The 16593-nt window shown below is 41.4% G+C and overlaps 2 protein-coding genes across 5 annotated transcripts in view; one reads left to right on the forward strand and one right to left on the reverse strand.

The window, feature by feature from the left end:
- The window catches only part of scrib (scribble), a 44022-nt gene extending 30140 nt beyond the window's left edge, over positions 1-13882 (forward strand). For all 4 annotated transcript variants that reach the window (XM_066294541.1, XM_066294544.1, XM_066294543.1 and 1 more), the window contains 12 exons: positions 178-207; positions 390-552; positions 618-850; positions 905-1003; positions 1054-1203; positions 8852-9775; positions 9890-9992; positions 10049-10199; positions 10596-10770; positions 10821-10940; positions 12135-12395; positions 12977-13882. In XM_066294541.1, coding sequence (XP_066150638.1) covers positions 178-207; positions 390-552; positions 618-850; positions 905-1003; positions 1054-1203; positions 8852-9775; positions 9890-9992; positions 10049-10199; positions 10596-10770; positions 10821-10940; positions 12135-12395; positions 12977-13225 — 2658 coding nt within the window. In that variant the 3' untranslated portion in view covers positions 13226-13882. The remainder of the gene's footprint in view (positions 1-177; positions 208-389; positions 553-617; positions 851-904; positions 1004-1053; positions 1204-8851; positions 9776-9889; positions 9993-10048; positions 10200-10595; positions 10771-10820; positions 10941-12134; positions 12396-12976) is intronic.
- Dnali1 (Putative inner dynein arm light chain, axonemal Dnali1) lies at positions 13846-16082 on the reverse strand. The gene is made up of 5 exons (XM_066294549.1): positions 15950-16082; positions 15693-15896; positions 15342-15552; positions 15101-15288; positions 13846-13939 (listed from the first exon to the last, which is right to left on the reverse strand). Exons 1-5 carry the CDS (start codon positions 16052-16054, stop codon positions 13904-13906), a joined length of 744 nt encoding a protein of 247 aa, XP_066150646.1. The 5' UTR covers positions 16055-16082; the 3' UTR covers positions 13846-13903.
- Between the last annotated feature and the right edge of the window lie 511 nt (positions 16083-16593).

The following is a 16593-nucleotide window of genomic DNA, read 5'->3' on the forward strand; positions in this document are numbered from 1 at the left end:
CGTTTTCCACGAGCATATGACCTATTTTTTTAAGTTTTGACCTGTCGATAAAACACATTTTAACCAATAAACTTGCGGTGCAGGACACGTTTCCTTCTAACACTCTTGTGGTTATATTTTCAAGACACTTTTGTCCCGTCTTTGTTACTGTTCTACATAAGTTGTTTTTGTTGCAAGCAACTAATGGTTACTTACCTAGATACGATGGTAAGTCGTGCCTGAGTGTGGTGGTTTTCGGTGTTGTAGCGTCTAGTTGTGTGTCCGTAGATGTTGTATCAATTTTCGACTCGTGTCATTTCGATGTTTTTCCACAGTAATCGTTAACCGTTTAAAACAAAACATTTCCCTGGCCTAAGGGGTCGATTTGTGAATTCAATCCGAATTTTTAGGAATTAGTAATAGAGAAGGGAGAATCAGAAAGACTGGGCATGCATATCAAAGGCGGTCTTCAAGGACAGAGGGGCAACCCCTTGGACAGGTCTGACGAGGGGGTGTTCGTTTCGAAAATCAACACGGTGGGAGCGGCTCGTAGGGACGGTCGTCTGAAAGCCGGTAAGAGGACAGAAGTTTCCGAAAATCGGAGGTTAAAAGGGAAGTGCCTGAACCTTCTTTTTTAGGTATGCGGTTGATCGAGGTCAACGGCAGATCGCTATTAGGCGCGTCGCACGCAGAAGCGGTCAACATACTTCGCCAGTGCGGCAACACCATCCACATGATCGTTTGCAAAGGTTACGATAAAGCCGATCTTGATCGGGCAGTAGCTGAAGGGCGGCTGATCAGGGGCGGTTCGGTCAGCAGCCGATCCCAGAGCGTTAGCAGCCTGGACTTCCCCGACGAAGATCTCCAGCAGGTAAATTGTTTGTTGATTGTTGGGGAATTAATACTAGGAATTTGCGTGTATTAGTTTGAGAAGGAGAATTCCGAAAAGCGGCTGAAGCCTCTTTATCAGTCTGAGGACGATCTGTCGTTGGTGGAGGCCAAACCTCCGACGCCTGCGGAGAAGGTAGGTATACAGGTCAAACGCACGAACGAGGATTTAACGGGTTTCAAAAGGTGTTAGACGTAGTACACGCCGTTGAAACGTTGGCCAAAGGCCCGCAAGAGAACCTCGCAGCCCCAAAATCACCTGGAGGACCCAATTCCGAGCTGAAAACCACCACCATCGTGATGAGCAAGCATACGTTGGCACAGCAACCCACCACGGTAAGTAGTTTTTGTCTCGTTGCAACCAGTTGTTCGTTGTTTAGTTGTTTTCTGATAAAATCTGCTTTTCTCCTCGTGCTGTCACTCTCAAATTGCCGACTTGTCCGTGTTTTGGTTTGTTTATGTCGTCTGCTTTGCATTTTTTAGTTGTCCCTAATTGTCCCCATTCACTTTGATTGTCCATTTTGGTTTGTTTGCTACATTTGTTACTTGGCATGGCGAATATTTACCCTTTAACGTCGCATTAAGTGTATTAGCAACAGAAAGAGCTTGCCCTAATTTTAAAGTTCGGCATCATGTTGCATCAAGTTAGAGTAAAAAATGCGGTTAGGTTCGTTGGAAGGTAGCCGAGATCGAATTCGAACGAAAATGGGAGTGCGGAAGCTCCGCAAATACTCAGTTTAATGGTGCTAAAAATCGTTACTTTCTTGCAATTATCTTTTCATGTTTATCACTCAAGAGCCGCTTAAAATGTTTCGCCATGAATGGTACTCAACGGCGTATACGCAGTCAATACTGTAAGAAGTAACGTGTGATTGTGGGCAGCCCACACTACACGTTGGCCCCGAGCTGCGCTGTCCAATACCACATTGGTCGGTGGCTAAGTTTGTTCCGCAGATTTTTCGTGGAGATTACTGGCTAAATGTATTTTAAACAAAAAAATTTGCGTTTGCTCCCGTCATGAAAGCCAGCGTAGGAGAACACAGAATTTAAATGTGTTAAAAAGTCATGTTTAACTGTTCAAAAAATGCAACGTTGGGTTGGCACGCGCTTATTAAATACCCTGTGTAAAACTGCTGACAATCTTGGAAAACTACGTAAGCTTTCGAGCACTTTCTGTTCAATTCTTTCCCCATTTCAGTATATTAAAAAGTTACAGGGGGGGTGGACTCTTCGCGTGGACACCCTGTACGATCAATTTCGTGAGTGTAGGCTCCGGGCTTATCGTGGCTGGCCGGTTCGATAGAGATATTGCGTACGGCCGCTTGTAGCCCCGTAATGATTTTCCCCCTATCGCAGTAACGTAGAGGAGCAACTTCAGAACTTTATGAGTACGTTGAAAATGTGCGCTAGTAAACCGGCGGAATAATCGTACTTAACCCAAAGCTACATTATGCCTTTTTTTAATTATTTCAATGTCCACATATCATATGCGCGCATGCAGCAGCCTAAGGTCGATGGAGCATGTGCATGACTTTAAATATTCTACTTACTAGGTCTGTAAATATGAAACCGGAATCTTTGAATAAAAAGTATAACTTAGCTGGGCAATAATTATAAAAAATATTTTATTCAAAATATTTCCCATCGTTAACATATACATTTTTCCCATCTCTCTGGCAATTTGTGGATGCCACGCCAGAAGAACTGTTGTTCTTTCGAGGCGAACCATTCATCGAGCCATTTTTGAACTGTTTCGTAAGAGGTGAAGTGGTGTTCTGCAAGAGCGTGTCCCATCGACGCAAATAAGTGATAATCGGATGGTGCTAAGTCGGGTGAATAAGCCGCATGCGATGGTACTTCCCGATGAAACGTCCCAATCGTTTCCTGCACCAGCTTTGCAGTGTGTGATGGTGCATTATCATGAAGCAATATCACCTTGTGTTGCCGTTCTTGGTATTCTGGTCGTCTTTCGCGCAAAGCTCGATGCAAGTCCATCACTTGTTGTCGGTAACGTTCAGTATTAACTGTTTCTCCAGGTTTTAGCAGCTCATTATGAATTACGCCTTTTTGATCCCACCGAACACAGAGCATTGTTTCCCGTCCATATCGATTTGGTCTTGCTGACGATGCTGATGGTTCGCCCGGAGCTACCCATGATTTTTTACGTTTGGGATTCTCAAAATAGATCCATTTTTCGTCACCACTCACAATTCAATGAAGAAACGACTTTCTGTTATACCTGGTAAGCAACAATCGGCAAGTGGTTTTTCGGTTTTCTTGCTGTCTTCCATCGAGTTCATGTGGAACCCATTTTCCTGTCTTCTGAATTTTTCCCGTAGCTTTCAAACGAATGGAAACGGCTTCTCGTGTCACATTTAATTGGTTCGCCAATTGTTGTTGCGTTTGAGCATCGTTGTTTAGGCCAGGGGCTTTTAGTCACTGCCTAACAGAATCGACTGCCTCACAAGGCACCCGAAGAGGTATCTCCTATTTTGCTGGTGTGAGTTATTGATTCGAAGGATCAGACGCTGATGCGTCAATTGATTGTAAACGGGGTTCAAGGGTTCGGGGAAGACAAACTCCGTAGCACGAATTAAGTAATTTACTTTACACTACAGATATCACTCTAAGTTACACTACGGATTTACAACTTTATATACAGGGTGTCCCACAAGTGTTTCATTATATTTCAGTGGGTAATAGTACATTGAAAAATAATATGACTCCCTATATAAACCATATTCCAATAATGCTTCATTAAGAAGATACAGGGTGTTAAACTTAAAACACACCTGGAATATTTCAACGTATCAGAGTATCAATGAACAGGCGAGCTCAATTATGTATTGAACAAAATGGCCACCAATTTGAACAATTTCTATAATGTTATAGCAAATTAATAATATTTATAACAAACTTAATATTATTAAAACCATTTAGAGAATATCGTGCATATAGACGGTATTCAATTTTTTACTGGCAAACGATACGTCGGACGAAAAAGAGTCAAGTGAGCATTTTTCTTCTAAATGAAATTAAACTTCTAAAAATAATTTTTATTTTGATAAAAAGCAGTGGCGCACCATGTTTTTCTTTAAAAATGTGCTGAGAGGTGTCCATACGCACGTCACTGGTGAAACGAAAAACAGCCCTTTTGCATAAATAAATGCGTCTACATTAACTCTCAAAACATGCCAAATTTCACTTACATATCTCAAACGGTTTTGAATATATCAATAAAAGTTAGATTTTTTAAGTAAAGTTTAACACCCTGTATCTTCTTAATGAAGCATTATTGGAATATGGTTTATATAGGGAGTCATATTATTTTTCAATGTACTATTACCCACTGAAATATAATGAAACACTTGTGGGACACCCTGTATATATTTTACAGAGTCGGTATTGGGTTGCCCGAGATCTGAGAATGATACGTATAAAAGTTGAAGGGTGACTTGTAAAAGAGTTACAGAGTAGAGATTGAGCTAATGTTGTGAGAGAGGTTTGATAGGGTTCCGCGTTCAGGGATCGAGAAGTGTCCAAGAAACGGGAGAGAGAGAGAGTTCGCGAGCACTGTTTTAGAGTTAAGATATGTGAGAGAGATTTTTGATAGAGTTCCGCGTTCAGGGATCGAGAGTGTCCACAAAACGGGAAGAAGAGCGTTAGCGAGTACTGTCTTTGAGAGAATCTTTTTTGAGAGTCCTAGATTATTTGCGTCCCAGGGATGGTGGGGCTGGAAGGAGATCATCACGATAAGATCTTGACCAATCCCAACTGACACCGCCGCCTAGTTCTTGCGGAAAGTTTTTTCCCAAGAATCTCCACGGTCAAAGCCCAGATGTGGCTCTCTGGTTCCCTTGGCAGATTTAACTGGTGCCCCCCACAAATCGGGACAGCGATAATTCAATGAACCAGTGCCGTCACGGTGGCCGGGCTTAAACACGTGAGGGTAAGTGCTGCATCGCGGGGTGCAATGCAGCAGATGTATGTTGGGATCGTTCCAACGTCTTTAGGGCCTAATCGGTGCCCAGCGACAACGCCGATTTATGTTGGGTTTTTTCCCAACAATCGTCCTCATCTGACAAAGCTCGCAACTCGCCGTCTTCAAACTTTTTCGGTGGTTTTCCACGCTCTTCGTTATCGACGTGGAAATTGCCACTTTTGAATTTTTTAAACCACTCGTAGCACTGTGACTTTCCAAGGGCGCGTTCGCCGTAAGCTTCAACAAGCATGCGATCTGCAGCCGTTTTTCTTCAAGTGGTAACGGAAAATCAATGCTGTCCAATGTAGGCACAAAATTCGACATACTCAAAGCTATTGCAAACTGTGCTGCGGTATTGAACCTGTATCGTTACGATTTGAAAATCGTTCTCAGATGTAAATAACAGATATAGCACCCTAGTAACACGATAAGGTAGTACCTCTATTGACCACTAGGGATATTTGGAGGCAAATTCTGGTTTCATATTTACAGACCTGGTACTCAGAAATTTTTTTTTTTTTTTAATTAGAAAAAAAACGACTGTTACCACTGACGTATTGTTTCAGATCAAGCAAGGAAAATACAGAAAATAAACTCATATTTGTGTCATTGTGCGCTGAAGCATTTATTTACTACCGTTACTTCTAGTAGTAATATGTTAGAATAATTATTTCTTCCCGTCTCTGTTATTTTAGCTTAAAAAAAAAAAATAAGTAATCGATATGGTGCTGATAAATGCATGCGAATTTGTGGTGTAAACAGGTTTTCCTGGCAAGGGCAGAAACTAAAAAATTTTGAAAATAGCGTTATTGATGTTCATATCGTATCCACCAGTATCAAAAACTGACTGTACAAATTGTATTAAAATTATTGGTATAGCGTCCCTTTTGTCAGGGTAAGGTTTTCTAACATTAAATTACTGCCACCCAATTATTTTCTGAGTGTTGTCTAGTAACTCTAACATGAAGTTCAGATTATCATACTTTCGAAACTACTATCGGTGTTACGTGTGATTAACCAGTAATGAGCTAAATGTACTTGTTTATTGGTTCATCTTTAGATTTAAAAAGAAGGTATTTTTAAAACAAAGAAGTATAATCAACAGCGGAGATGTCATACTTTTTTACGGTTACATAATGTGGTGCCTTTTGGAAGCTATAACACGTTGTTTATTACGTATGTAGAAAATGGGACGTGCAAACGTGGGATAGAGGAACGATTTGCTTTTTACAGAAAATGGCCCAGATGGGAAACTTGATCGCGGTTTATCCACGAGGAGATTTAGACGTGAAGCATCGGTGGAAATTAGAGCAACTTTTCTACTTTTACAACTTCAAAATGGCAACGAAAGAACTGCTTCAATCGACAAATGTTATACGCAAATGGTGTTAGTGCAAACCACTTTAAAACTTAATTATCGATTTACAATTTTCCAAATTATAACTACAAATTGATTTTTTCTTATTTAAAATTATAACGAAGCGTTTTATTGACGTAACGAAATCAAAGCAGCTTAATAACTATCCCGCAAAAAAAAAAGAACTGAGCAACTGCTTTATGTTTTAAAATTAATATTTATTCCAATATCCACTATTCATGGAAACAGTGGGGCTTTCCATTGTGTGAGCATCAGGGAGTCGCAGGCGTTTTCGATTTCCTCCAATGGAACGTAGAGATTGGTGACGTTTTCGACACGTTTTTTTGTCTTAACAACCTCCCAAAAGTTTTCAATGGAGATCAGGTCCGGACTCTGGGACGACCATTTCAAAACTTGAATTTTTTCCCGGCAAATCTTCAATCTTCTTTGCAGTGCGTGTGTTTTCCTACCGAGAGACGATCTTGAGGAACATTTCCCGTTCGGCGTGGGGCAACAAAACGTTTTCCAATATGTTTTATGATACACAAATCTATTAATTTTCCCTCCATTTCCGCAAATTCGACCCGTTCCAATAGTGGAGGAACAACCCCACACCATAACATGGGCCAATCTGCGTTTAATTGTCGCATTGATTGGTTCTGAGTTGAGGTTTTGCCGTTCTGTACGACGCATCCATTGAGTTCCATTACCTCCGTAGATATACAAAGTGTTTCTGAATAGACTTAATGGGTGGATCCTGACTCAAATTTAAGACGAAAAAGGCATGTAAGGACATGTCCAAAAATGTTTCGGCTTCGCTCCACAGGGTGGTGCAAAAACACTTTTCATTTTCTTTTGTTTTTCGTTTTTTTTTCTCGAGTTAATCGTATGTTTTTCGTGGAAACTTGCTGAAAATTTGTACACGTCACACGCCGAGTGGGTTCTACAAACGGAAATTTTCGAATTTTGATTTCGCATACGGAGTGACGCGGATTGATGGGTTTCGAGCTCTCATTTATCACATTTTTTTTTCTGTTCATATTTTGAATGTTTCAGACAAATTTCCGAAATCCGCACTGAGTTTTCTCACTTTACAGTCTCTCGCAAAATTTCGCTTAAATCGATGGTTTGGATGATATTCGCGATAATATTCGAGGGCTTCGCATCAATCAATTTAAATAATAAAGTAACACGTAGTGCAATTGGTCATGATTTTTTGCTGCATTTGTTCACCGTCAGGCCTGATTGGTTGTTAGTTGCCTGAAACTGCAAAAAAAAACAAGGATGTTTGGTAGCGTTTGTAAAAACGCGAAAGTGGTTTTTGATGCCCTATAGATCGAAGCCAAAGCATCTTTGGATATGTCTTTATATGAGCTTTTGGTCTTAAATTTGGCTTAGGATTCACCCATAAATTTTTTTATCATCTATTCAGAAACACCCCGTAGAACTAGGATTCGTCTGAGAACAACGCGGATTCTCCGTTGTTGTGCGATCCAATCTCGAAGATGGGTGGCAAACTGCATTTCAGTAACTCTATTTTTCTTAGGAAAAAACGTGTTTTGGCAGGTTTTCCTTTCTTTTAAACCAGCATACCACCAGTTTTTTGGATTATTTCGACTCGACCCTCTCATGCTCCTATCTAACTTTTTAGTTGTTTTTTTTGGTCGTCCCGCACTTCTTGAGTTAATCTCAACTCCACGATTTTGAAATCAACTCCTTTGCCGCTATTATGGACATTAACTGTTTTTTGGTTTTGGTTAAACCGAAAAATGGACACCTGGAGATTGAACTGCGGATGCGTCCTCCGGAATCAGATTAATATGAAAAATTTGGTATATTTAAAAACAAGTTGCCCTTATTTTGTTGCAAAAAATATTGGCGTAAATGCGTTTTTTTTTCTATATTATCAAGTTGAAGCAATTTGAAGCATTCTCGTCCGGTAAACAAATGGTAAATGCCCCCCAAAAAACAACATGAAATTAAACAATTCAAATTTGAAGGTGCAATTTCAAAAGTTGCTTTTATTTTGTCCGACACTGTAGGTGATCTTGCGATCGTTCGGGAAGGGCCTAGATAGGCGGTTTGACAGAAATTTCTAACGTCCCAATTTGCGTCTTCTTGACTCTCCTTTCAAACAGTTTGTCATTGTATTAAAGAGCATTTTATAGAATATAAGAAAGTGAGTTTTATGAGATGTATATTGTAAGTTAATGCTACTGTTAATTTGTTAAGCGCCCATTTCCCCCACAAAAGAACCACCCTTTGAGAATAAAGTTTAAACGTTTATTAGAGAATGACCGGTTCCCCATTACCAGAAATTTCAGGTATGTGCCCGTTGAAGACATCAAAGAGAGAGAAATGTTAATGTTGAAAAAGATAAAATTGTTATCGTATTATTACATCGGTCCACTATATAGGTTTCCGTTACATAACATTCGATGTTACAAGGGTAAATATTAACGCTAAGTACTTATTTTATGTATTTTGACAAGGTAATAATGTCTCGTCGACAACTAACCAATATTCCATGTGATTTCGATGGCAAATATATTTTTGGTATAAACTGGCTTCTTGTTTTTGTCTCGTTGCGCCCCTACACGTCACAACTGCTCTGAGCGAGTTTTATTAAACGCATTTCCACGCAGGACTACGCAGCCACCCTTCCTAGAGCTGTACCGCCCAACAATGACGTTGACACTGGGACTTTGACCAACAAACTGATTGGTCAAATCCGAGCGCTTTCCACTGAAAATCTGGATTCGATGGAGGCGAAAACATTGTCTCCTCCCTATGTCCGATCACACAGCGTTGGCTCCTTGTTAGATGAATGTTCGTTGGCATCTCAAGCTCCTGTCAATAGAGGCAGCGTAAGCTCCGCGCGAGCCCCGATGGTCCCTCCGACTCCGGCCTACGCGGGGGCAAACGAGAATCCGTATTTGTCCCATGGCGTTAATCCCGTGTTTAACCGATACTCAGACGTCGGCCTGGAAAATTTCAGTCACCATTCTCTTGCGAATCGATACCCCCCGATGCCCCAGCAACCCACGATTAACGTATACAATCAATTTCCCTCCCCTTTCGGCAGATATCAAGAACAATCTTATGTCCTACCGCCGATGAATACATTCAGCATCCCTGGCCAATCTTCGCACCTCCCTGCAATCAACCACTTTAGGTCGGCAGACATTTTCGACCCCCCCTTTTCGCCGCCTCCACCCGAGGAAACTCCCCTGCTATCTGACGCCGACATTCTCAGAGTCCCTCCGCCTCCTCCTATCGATTTCGAAGACGCTCCCGCAGTTAAGAAGAAATTAACAGTGAAAACTGACATACCTCCTCCCCTTCCGGATACTCCCCCTCCGCCCTTGACGCCCAAAAAGAAAATTATGAGGCCGAAAACGAAGCCTCCTCCGGTGCCTTCCAAGCCGCCCTTGCGCAGTTTTTACAGCGAGGAGACGTTGCTCAATTGCAACCCGGTTTATTGTGAATCGCTGAAGGAGTTCATGGACAAGTCGCCCTTTGAGAGGCCCCCCTTTGAGCCAAGTCGTAGTTTTGAGAGTTTCGGAAAGGTATGGTTGTCCGTTTGATCGAATACTTATTGCGTGTTGGATTTTGTTAAGAAAATTAGCTTAAGTCGTGCGACTTAATTAGAGCTGTTAATGACGTTGGGCGTGGTTTTGTAGCCTCCACAAAGTCCGAATAATCAGACTGTCAAACAGTCTGTGAGCGACCGCAAGAAGTTCTTCGAAAACGCCATGGAAGAGAGTCAAAAGACGGTCAAGAAGGGTGAGTTCATATGCGTAATGATTTTTTGATTTGAAGATTACTAATTTTGTCTTCAGAGAAAGTTTTTAGTTACTTGAGCCCGGACGAAATTCAAAATCTTAAAGCTGAAGAAGACCGGAAAATCTCAAATTTGTCAACCTCGGACGTGAACTCTCTCCATGGTTTGAGTCAGTCAGATAACGAATCTTTAGAATCTCAACCAACAAGGTAAGTTTCGGTCCACGTTCAAATAGAATTTCACGCTATTCTTCCGCATCGAACGCCTCAATAAATGGCAACGTGAGCCCATTGGGAGAAGGCACTATTAAAGTGCGATCGATGTTGCCGGATTTTGAGAAATCGCTTTAGTTTCAAGGAAAACCCAGATCATTTACTACGAAACGATCATGAAGCGACGGACGGAGGTATCAAAAGTAGGCCGCGGTGATGCCACCTTTTCAAACATTTCGTTAGGTTTGGTGAATTTTTTGTTTCGAAAAAAAATTTCATCACGTTATAATTGATTTCCATGCGTCCACTGATAGAAGGATGAAGCGGTACTTTACCGTACATCAACTTAAGATCTGAGATACACCAGCTTGACCTTTAAACTTGCCCTTCCAGCCGACCAGCGAGCACCATAGGCATAATTCGAACCGCGAATGCCGAAAAGAGATTTCGCAACCAACAGCGCGAAGAAGGTCTATTAACCGACGAGGACGAAATCGGTCTCTCGCCTGCCGAGGATAGGGCGCGCAGGGCGGAAAAAAGGGCGGCGTGGCGGGCGGCAAGGCTGAAGGTAAGTGTCGGGGAATTAATCAGTTGACTCCACCATCGAAGTGCTTTCAGTCTTTAGAGCAAGACGCGATCCAAGCCCAAATGGTCATAAAGTCCATGACCGAAATGGTGGGGGGTCAAGAAACGCCCGCCCACAGTTCGGTGGCCGAGGCGGTAGATGGGATGGCAGAGGTACGTTGTGTTTACATAAAAAATTGTCATTAGCTTTGATTATTCGATTGCCAGTAATCAGTAATCGCTAGTTTAGCACTAATCGATCCCTTTATGACTATTTCAGGTTGCCATAATTCTTAATAAACCTACAGTGATATGATCACGGTCTTACTAAAATTTGTTCATGGTTACGGTTGTCAGCACCATCTGAATGATCGATATCTCTTACATGCATTTAATCGTTTATTATTAATCCTCACCTTGTAACACCAAAGTTTGCAAAAATATTGTAATTTATTGTTGTTTTTATTAGGGGCTATTTGTCAGCCGCACCGTTGCCGGCAAGAAATGGTGGGAAAAAAGAGCTGACAGTAGCAGTTAAATAATCATTATTTAATCCAAATTAAAAAAAAAAAACAAAAAAAAACAGTAATACTCGTACTTACCTCCAAATAACTAATTATACTAGGTGTTTGTCGAAGGTGATTCCCCGCTAATTTTTGTCACGAAGACACACTATATCAAATGGTCATAAAGTCATGGTTTCGCAACTAACTTAAGTCCTAATACATTAATATTAATTATTGTCTTAACAGCATTCGAATGATCATTTTTGCATTTATCTCAGTACGGTTAAGGCGCGAGTAACTCTAGTCATTAATTAATTTGTTCCGATTTTTATTCATGACTTGTGGCATGAATTACTCACCACCGGCCGCGTTTACGTCTGAGCGTACCGACCAAATTGATTAGAAAGGCAAACGAAGGCGAAAAAGTGTGGGCAAATCGACGAATGAAAATAGTTACAAAATGACGCAGGAGCAAGGTGAATACGAAATTTCTGACGAGAAAAATACACCGGGGAAACTGTGTCAATGCCAATGTTGCCAAATGCTCCTCTGTGAAAAAACGGCGGACGAAAAAATCAAATTGTGGCAAAATGCTGCTCAAAAATACTCGTCGAAATTTGTATTTTTGTGGCTCCTCCGCCATTTCCTCTTAGTTCGCGGAACGATGCCTCAACACCTGTCGGTTAACAACAACTTTGTAACGTTGACAACGTGGTTGCCACGCATGTCCATTGCGGAAGTTCCTGGTTCCGCCACGCTTTGACGCACGTTTTATGCTTTCCTTGACCTTTTCGATCTATTTGGTGCGATACCCAACACCGGCGTGGCCAATATGTCCCGTTACTAACCATTCTGGACGCAGTTACCTGGCGTCCACCCCGACCCCAAAACTAACAGCATGCCGTCGACATCTCCCCCACCACAAGCGGACCTGCGCCCTTCGTCGGCCGACTTCCCACGATTGACGGTGCGCGAAAAGCCGAACGGCGCGCGCACCGTGCGCGAGAGCGAGAAGATCCTCGAGGAGTCGGTGAAGAGAAAGACGGAGGAGTACATTGACGAGACCACCGGTGAGCGGCGCGTGCGCACCGTGGAAGTGGTGGAAAAACTGATCGAGCGAGAGGTATAGCGCAGTACCAGCGCGTTGCATGACGCTCTCTCTCTGTCTATAGCACTGACTGGTTAGTGTGGGGCACTTTAATTTTGGGTTGTAGTTGGGTTTATTGCAGAAGCAACGGCTTGCTAAGCAGCGATGTATGTTAGTTGTTTTGCTTGCCTTTCAGGTTGATTTGATCAGCAAAATTGGATTGGCAAGACGAGGAGTAAATTTTGCATGTCTCGATTTTGAGTGAGCATTTTTTCTTTAATTTCGCTTCTGTAAATATCAACACTAATTTCAGATCTCATGCTGGTTGCCATTTGTCGTTTACGCTCTTTTGTAAATTACTTTTCCACATTTTATCAGTCGATTGAGAAAATATGCAGGTAGTTCAGCGTTCTATATAGCTGCTTAGCAAGTGGTCGTTTTGCTATCATGTCTTGAAATACAGTATTTTCGATTGCATGTCTAGCTAAGCTTGTTATCGCATTTCGAGAGAGATGGAACACTTTGTAATTGTCCTATGACTATTTCAAGACCACATAAGCGATAAGATTCTGAAACCTTCACTGAACAGTTGTGACAATCTCCCATCTCTGGCGCAGGTAGAAACTCTTGAGGAGAAAATCATATCACTAGAACTGACCAAACCCGATGATATAGAGGAGAAGCGCGATATGCCGAAGGAAAATTCACCTTGCAAAGACGAAATTGATGAGTACGACGACGCCGACACCACCACGTCGGAACCACCCACCCCTACCGCTGAGGATAAGCCGATTATTTCCGTTAACGATGGTGGGACGCCGAATAAGAAGAAACGCAGGAAAAAATCGCGAAAAGGAAAACATTAATTTAAATTATAAAATAAAGAAAACATTCCGTTACACTCACGTAATAACGTGGGGACATTCCGGTGTTGAAGAGGTGACTTGGCCGGGACGTTTCAGCTAATACGGAGTTAGTTGAAGTCTTGTTTTTTATTTATTTTTATGTATTTTATGTAAAAAGTATTCTATTGAGGTTTTAAGCGCGCTTTATGTATTTGCTTAAGTATTATGGCAGTTTTTGGCGTTATTTTATAGTATTCAAATTGTCTAATATTATCAATGTTCATTATTAATGTCTCCGTCATTGCTTTTTGCTCTTTTATAGCTAACGGTGGTTGCACTTTAAAACGAGAAATTACGTAGGAATTGAGGTAAGCATTTATCATTTATGTATAGTATTCGAGTCTATCGTGCATTAGATTTACACAAGTCCGCCATTCGGCCCGTTTTTAATTTATATACCGACGCAGATTTTACGAAATTGTCGACGATGGTTATGTAGCATTTATTTTTTATTAATTATTATTAGTAAGGTTTTTAGACGTGTAAGAATTACTACGATACAAACATAATATTTTAACAAATAAGTGTTTTAACTACCCTTAATAAATTTTATATTATACAGAAAAATGTAAAAAAATGTGCTTTGGAGAAGACTTATTATACTTATTTAAAAATGTCGTTTTTGTTAGATCCCAAGAGTTATTTCTTCGGAGCGATGATTCCCTCGAGCTGAGCCTGGAAACAAACAGGGAAATGCAATGTTCCGCAGGATCTGGAAGTAGCATCGTGCGGACGTACGAACGTGCGGTAAAGTGCGTTTTACCGGCGGTACGAAATGGTAAATTCGACCTGGCGCCTAACGTCTCTTTGCAGTTCAAAGATTTAAGACGTAGCAAGGTTGCCGCAAGCAACACGTTTGCCGCAATTGACTGTACGGGGTGCAACACATCATCATGAAGATGCTTTCGAGGGCGATGGCACTTTTCAAAATCATAATAAGATGCTAATAGACCCATGGTCGGAGACGCATCATTTTGGATATACAGGGTGGCAGGCTCCCTCGAAGGGGACCGAATCAAGAGGTGAAATCTTCGCGTCGCAGGATGTAATTTTATAATCTAAAATTGATGCGTTCCTGTATTTTTTCCGCATATATCGAAATATCCACATATTGAATTTATGCCCTTTGGGGCTGTTACACGCCTTATCTCCGCGATAAAATGACGTCAAAGAGACGTTAATGCATGCCCGCCTTTTGGCCAGAGAATTATGAATTTGTATTATTTCGGCGACTGTTTGCTACGTCCGGTTTTTTCTAATTATACAGGGTGTAACTTAAGTATTGTCCTTAATTTTAAGGAATGATTCCTGGTCATATTTTATGAAGAACTGTTCATATAAAGATGTGTCCTAACTTGCACCATTTTCGAGATACAGGGTGTCAAAGTTTTATTAAAAAATCCAGTTTTTATTAATTATTCAAAATTGTTTTCATCTTAAATCTTAAAAATACCGAAAGTCCGGCGAGTTAAAAAAAAGAAAGTTGAATTTTTAATTGTTTAGACTGACACAAATATCAAATTCAGAAAAAACGGTGGCGTACAATAATCACACCATAAATATCAATCAGGTAACTATTGGCGACGCCACTGGAATTATTATTTAAATTGTACTAACATCCAAAGTAGCTCCTTGTTAGTGCTAACAAGCATGCCAAGTTTCGTCGAAATCGGCACAAAGCTTTTTGAATAATTAATAAAAACTCGTTTTTTCAATAAAACTCTGACACCCTGTATTTCGAAAATTACTCAAATTAGAACACGTATTTATATGAACATTTTTTCATAAAATATGACGAGGAATCACCACTTAAAATTAATGACGTATTTGTGGTACTTTTAGCTGTTGATTCGTCTTCTTAAGAAATGAAATTTCTTCCGTGTGCTTCCTCTCTTCCGCCAAGCGCGTTTCCGCCGCCCTCCGATCGGCCTGTTCGGCCCTCTGCTTCAATTCCGTGATCTGATGTTCCAGGTCCAATCTCTCGTTCTTAAGCACCTCCACCTCTTGGTTCAAGTCTGATTTCCCTGCAGCGAAACCATTCTCCTTTAATTTGCATCGGTTGGTGTTGCAGTTTTACCCTGTTCGGCCTGGAGGGCCTTCCGCATCCCGAAAGCGATGCTGCTGCAATAAAGAGCTTGGTATGCCTCTATGGTCATCTTCATTTCGTCTCGGACCCTCAGGAGCAGCAGACCTCTTTCGGCGCAATTAATGGTCACTTGCCGGATTAGTTCGTCGAAGCACTGAGTGTACAATTCACGACGCACTGGACAAATGCCCGTTTCTCTGGCCTGCAGCCGAGAAAAGAAATGCTTCATTTACGTTGAAAATTGTGTATGTCCGTGGACATCAAACTCAAGGGCAAAGCGGCGGTAATCATTGCCAATGCATTACACTGTTGAAGAGGAAAAAGGAAATTATGTGGGTTTACTTGTCTCTGCTGTAATCTCATATCCAGCTGCTCCTGCAAGTTGACCACATCCAGCCTCGTGGCAGGCGTTGTGGACACTTGCTGTCTCCACAGCTGCCCCTCCTCCTCCCATTCTTTCGGGGGCAAAATCGTATTCAGAATTTCTTCAGTTTCGTGCTTTTGCTTCGAGGTCCATGGGGCCTTTCTACTTGTCTCGCCGTCGCCCTCAATTAAACGGCTCTTATCAATTTTGAGGGAAACTAGGTGTTGGCACTTACATCGCTTACTCCTGCTGATGTGGAGGGTACTTCGTGCTTCGTAATTAAAATGGGGTTGTCGTATTTAACTAAGGTATTCGTGGATGGTAGAAGTCTTTGGGTCATGATTCACGACTTTTTCGCTGTTCACTAATCGCCGATAAATGGCTCAGTATTGACGAAACGTCGCCTTGGGGACCTGGGGGAGTTCACTCACCGCCCTTCAATTGGGACAAAAGTGTTTGAGAAAAGGATCTGAGGACGATTCCTGTTCCCCTGATGCAAATGTTGAGGATTTCGCAGAAACGAATTCCTCGCCAGTCTTCCAATAATGGATTACCTGGAACGTCCGAAAAGTACCAGGTGTCGCAAGAAGTCTTGTCGTTTTTTATTGTGAGGAAAGAATGAAGCACAAATTCATACTTCAAATATCTTTTATTTAACAAAAATATCACTTCCACTCTCCAAAATCTTTTACAAATTTGACTTTAAGCCCCGAATTTCTTTTTTTGTAAAAATCGGCTGATTTATAAGAGAAAATTTTTTTAAAGGCTGTTTCCAAGATGTTGCGGACTGATAACGTTTCTCTTCTCATACTGTTGGTTGGCGCTATTAACAAATAATAGTCAGAAGGGGACAAATCAGGACAATAAAACGGCTAAGGT

Source organism: Euwallacea fornicatus, chromosome 21 (genome assembly GCF_040115645.1).
Source record: "Euwallacea fornicatus isolate EFF26 chromosome 21, ASM4011564v1, whole genome shotgun sequence".
Classification (NCBI taxonomy): Eukaryota; Metazoa; Arthropoda; class Insecta; order Coleoptera; family Curculionidae; genus Euwallacea; species Euwallacea fornicatus.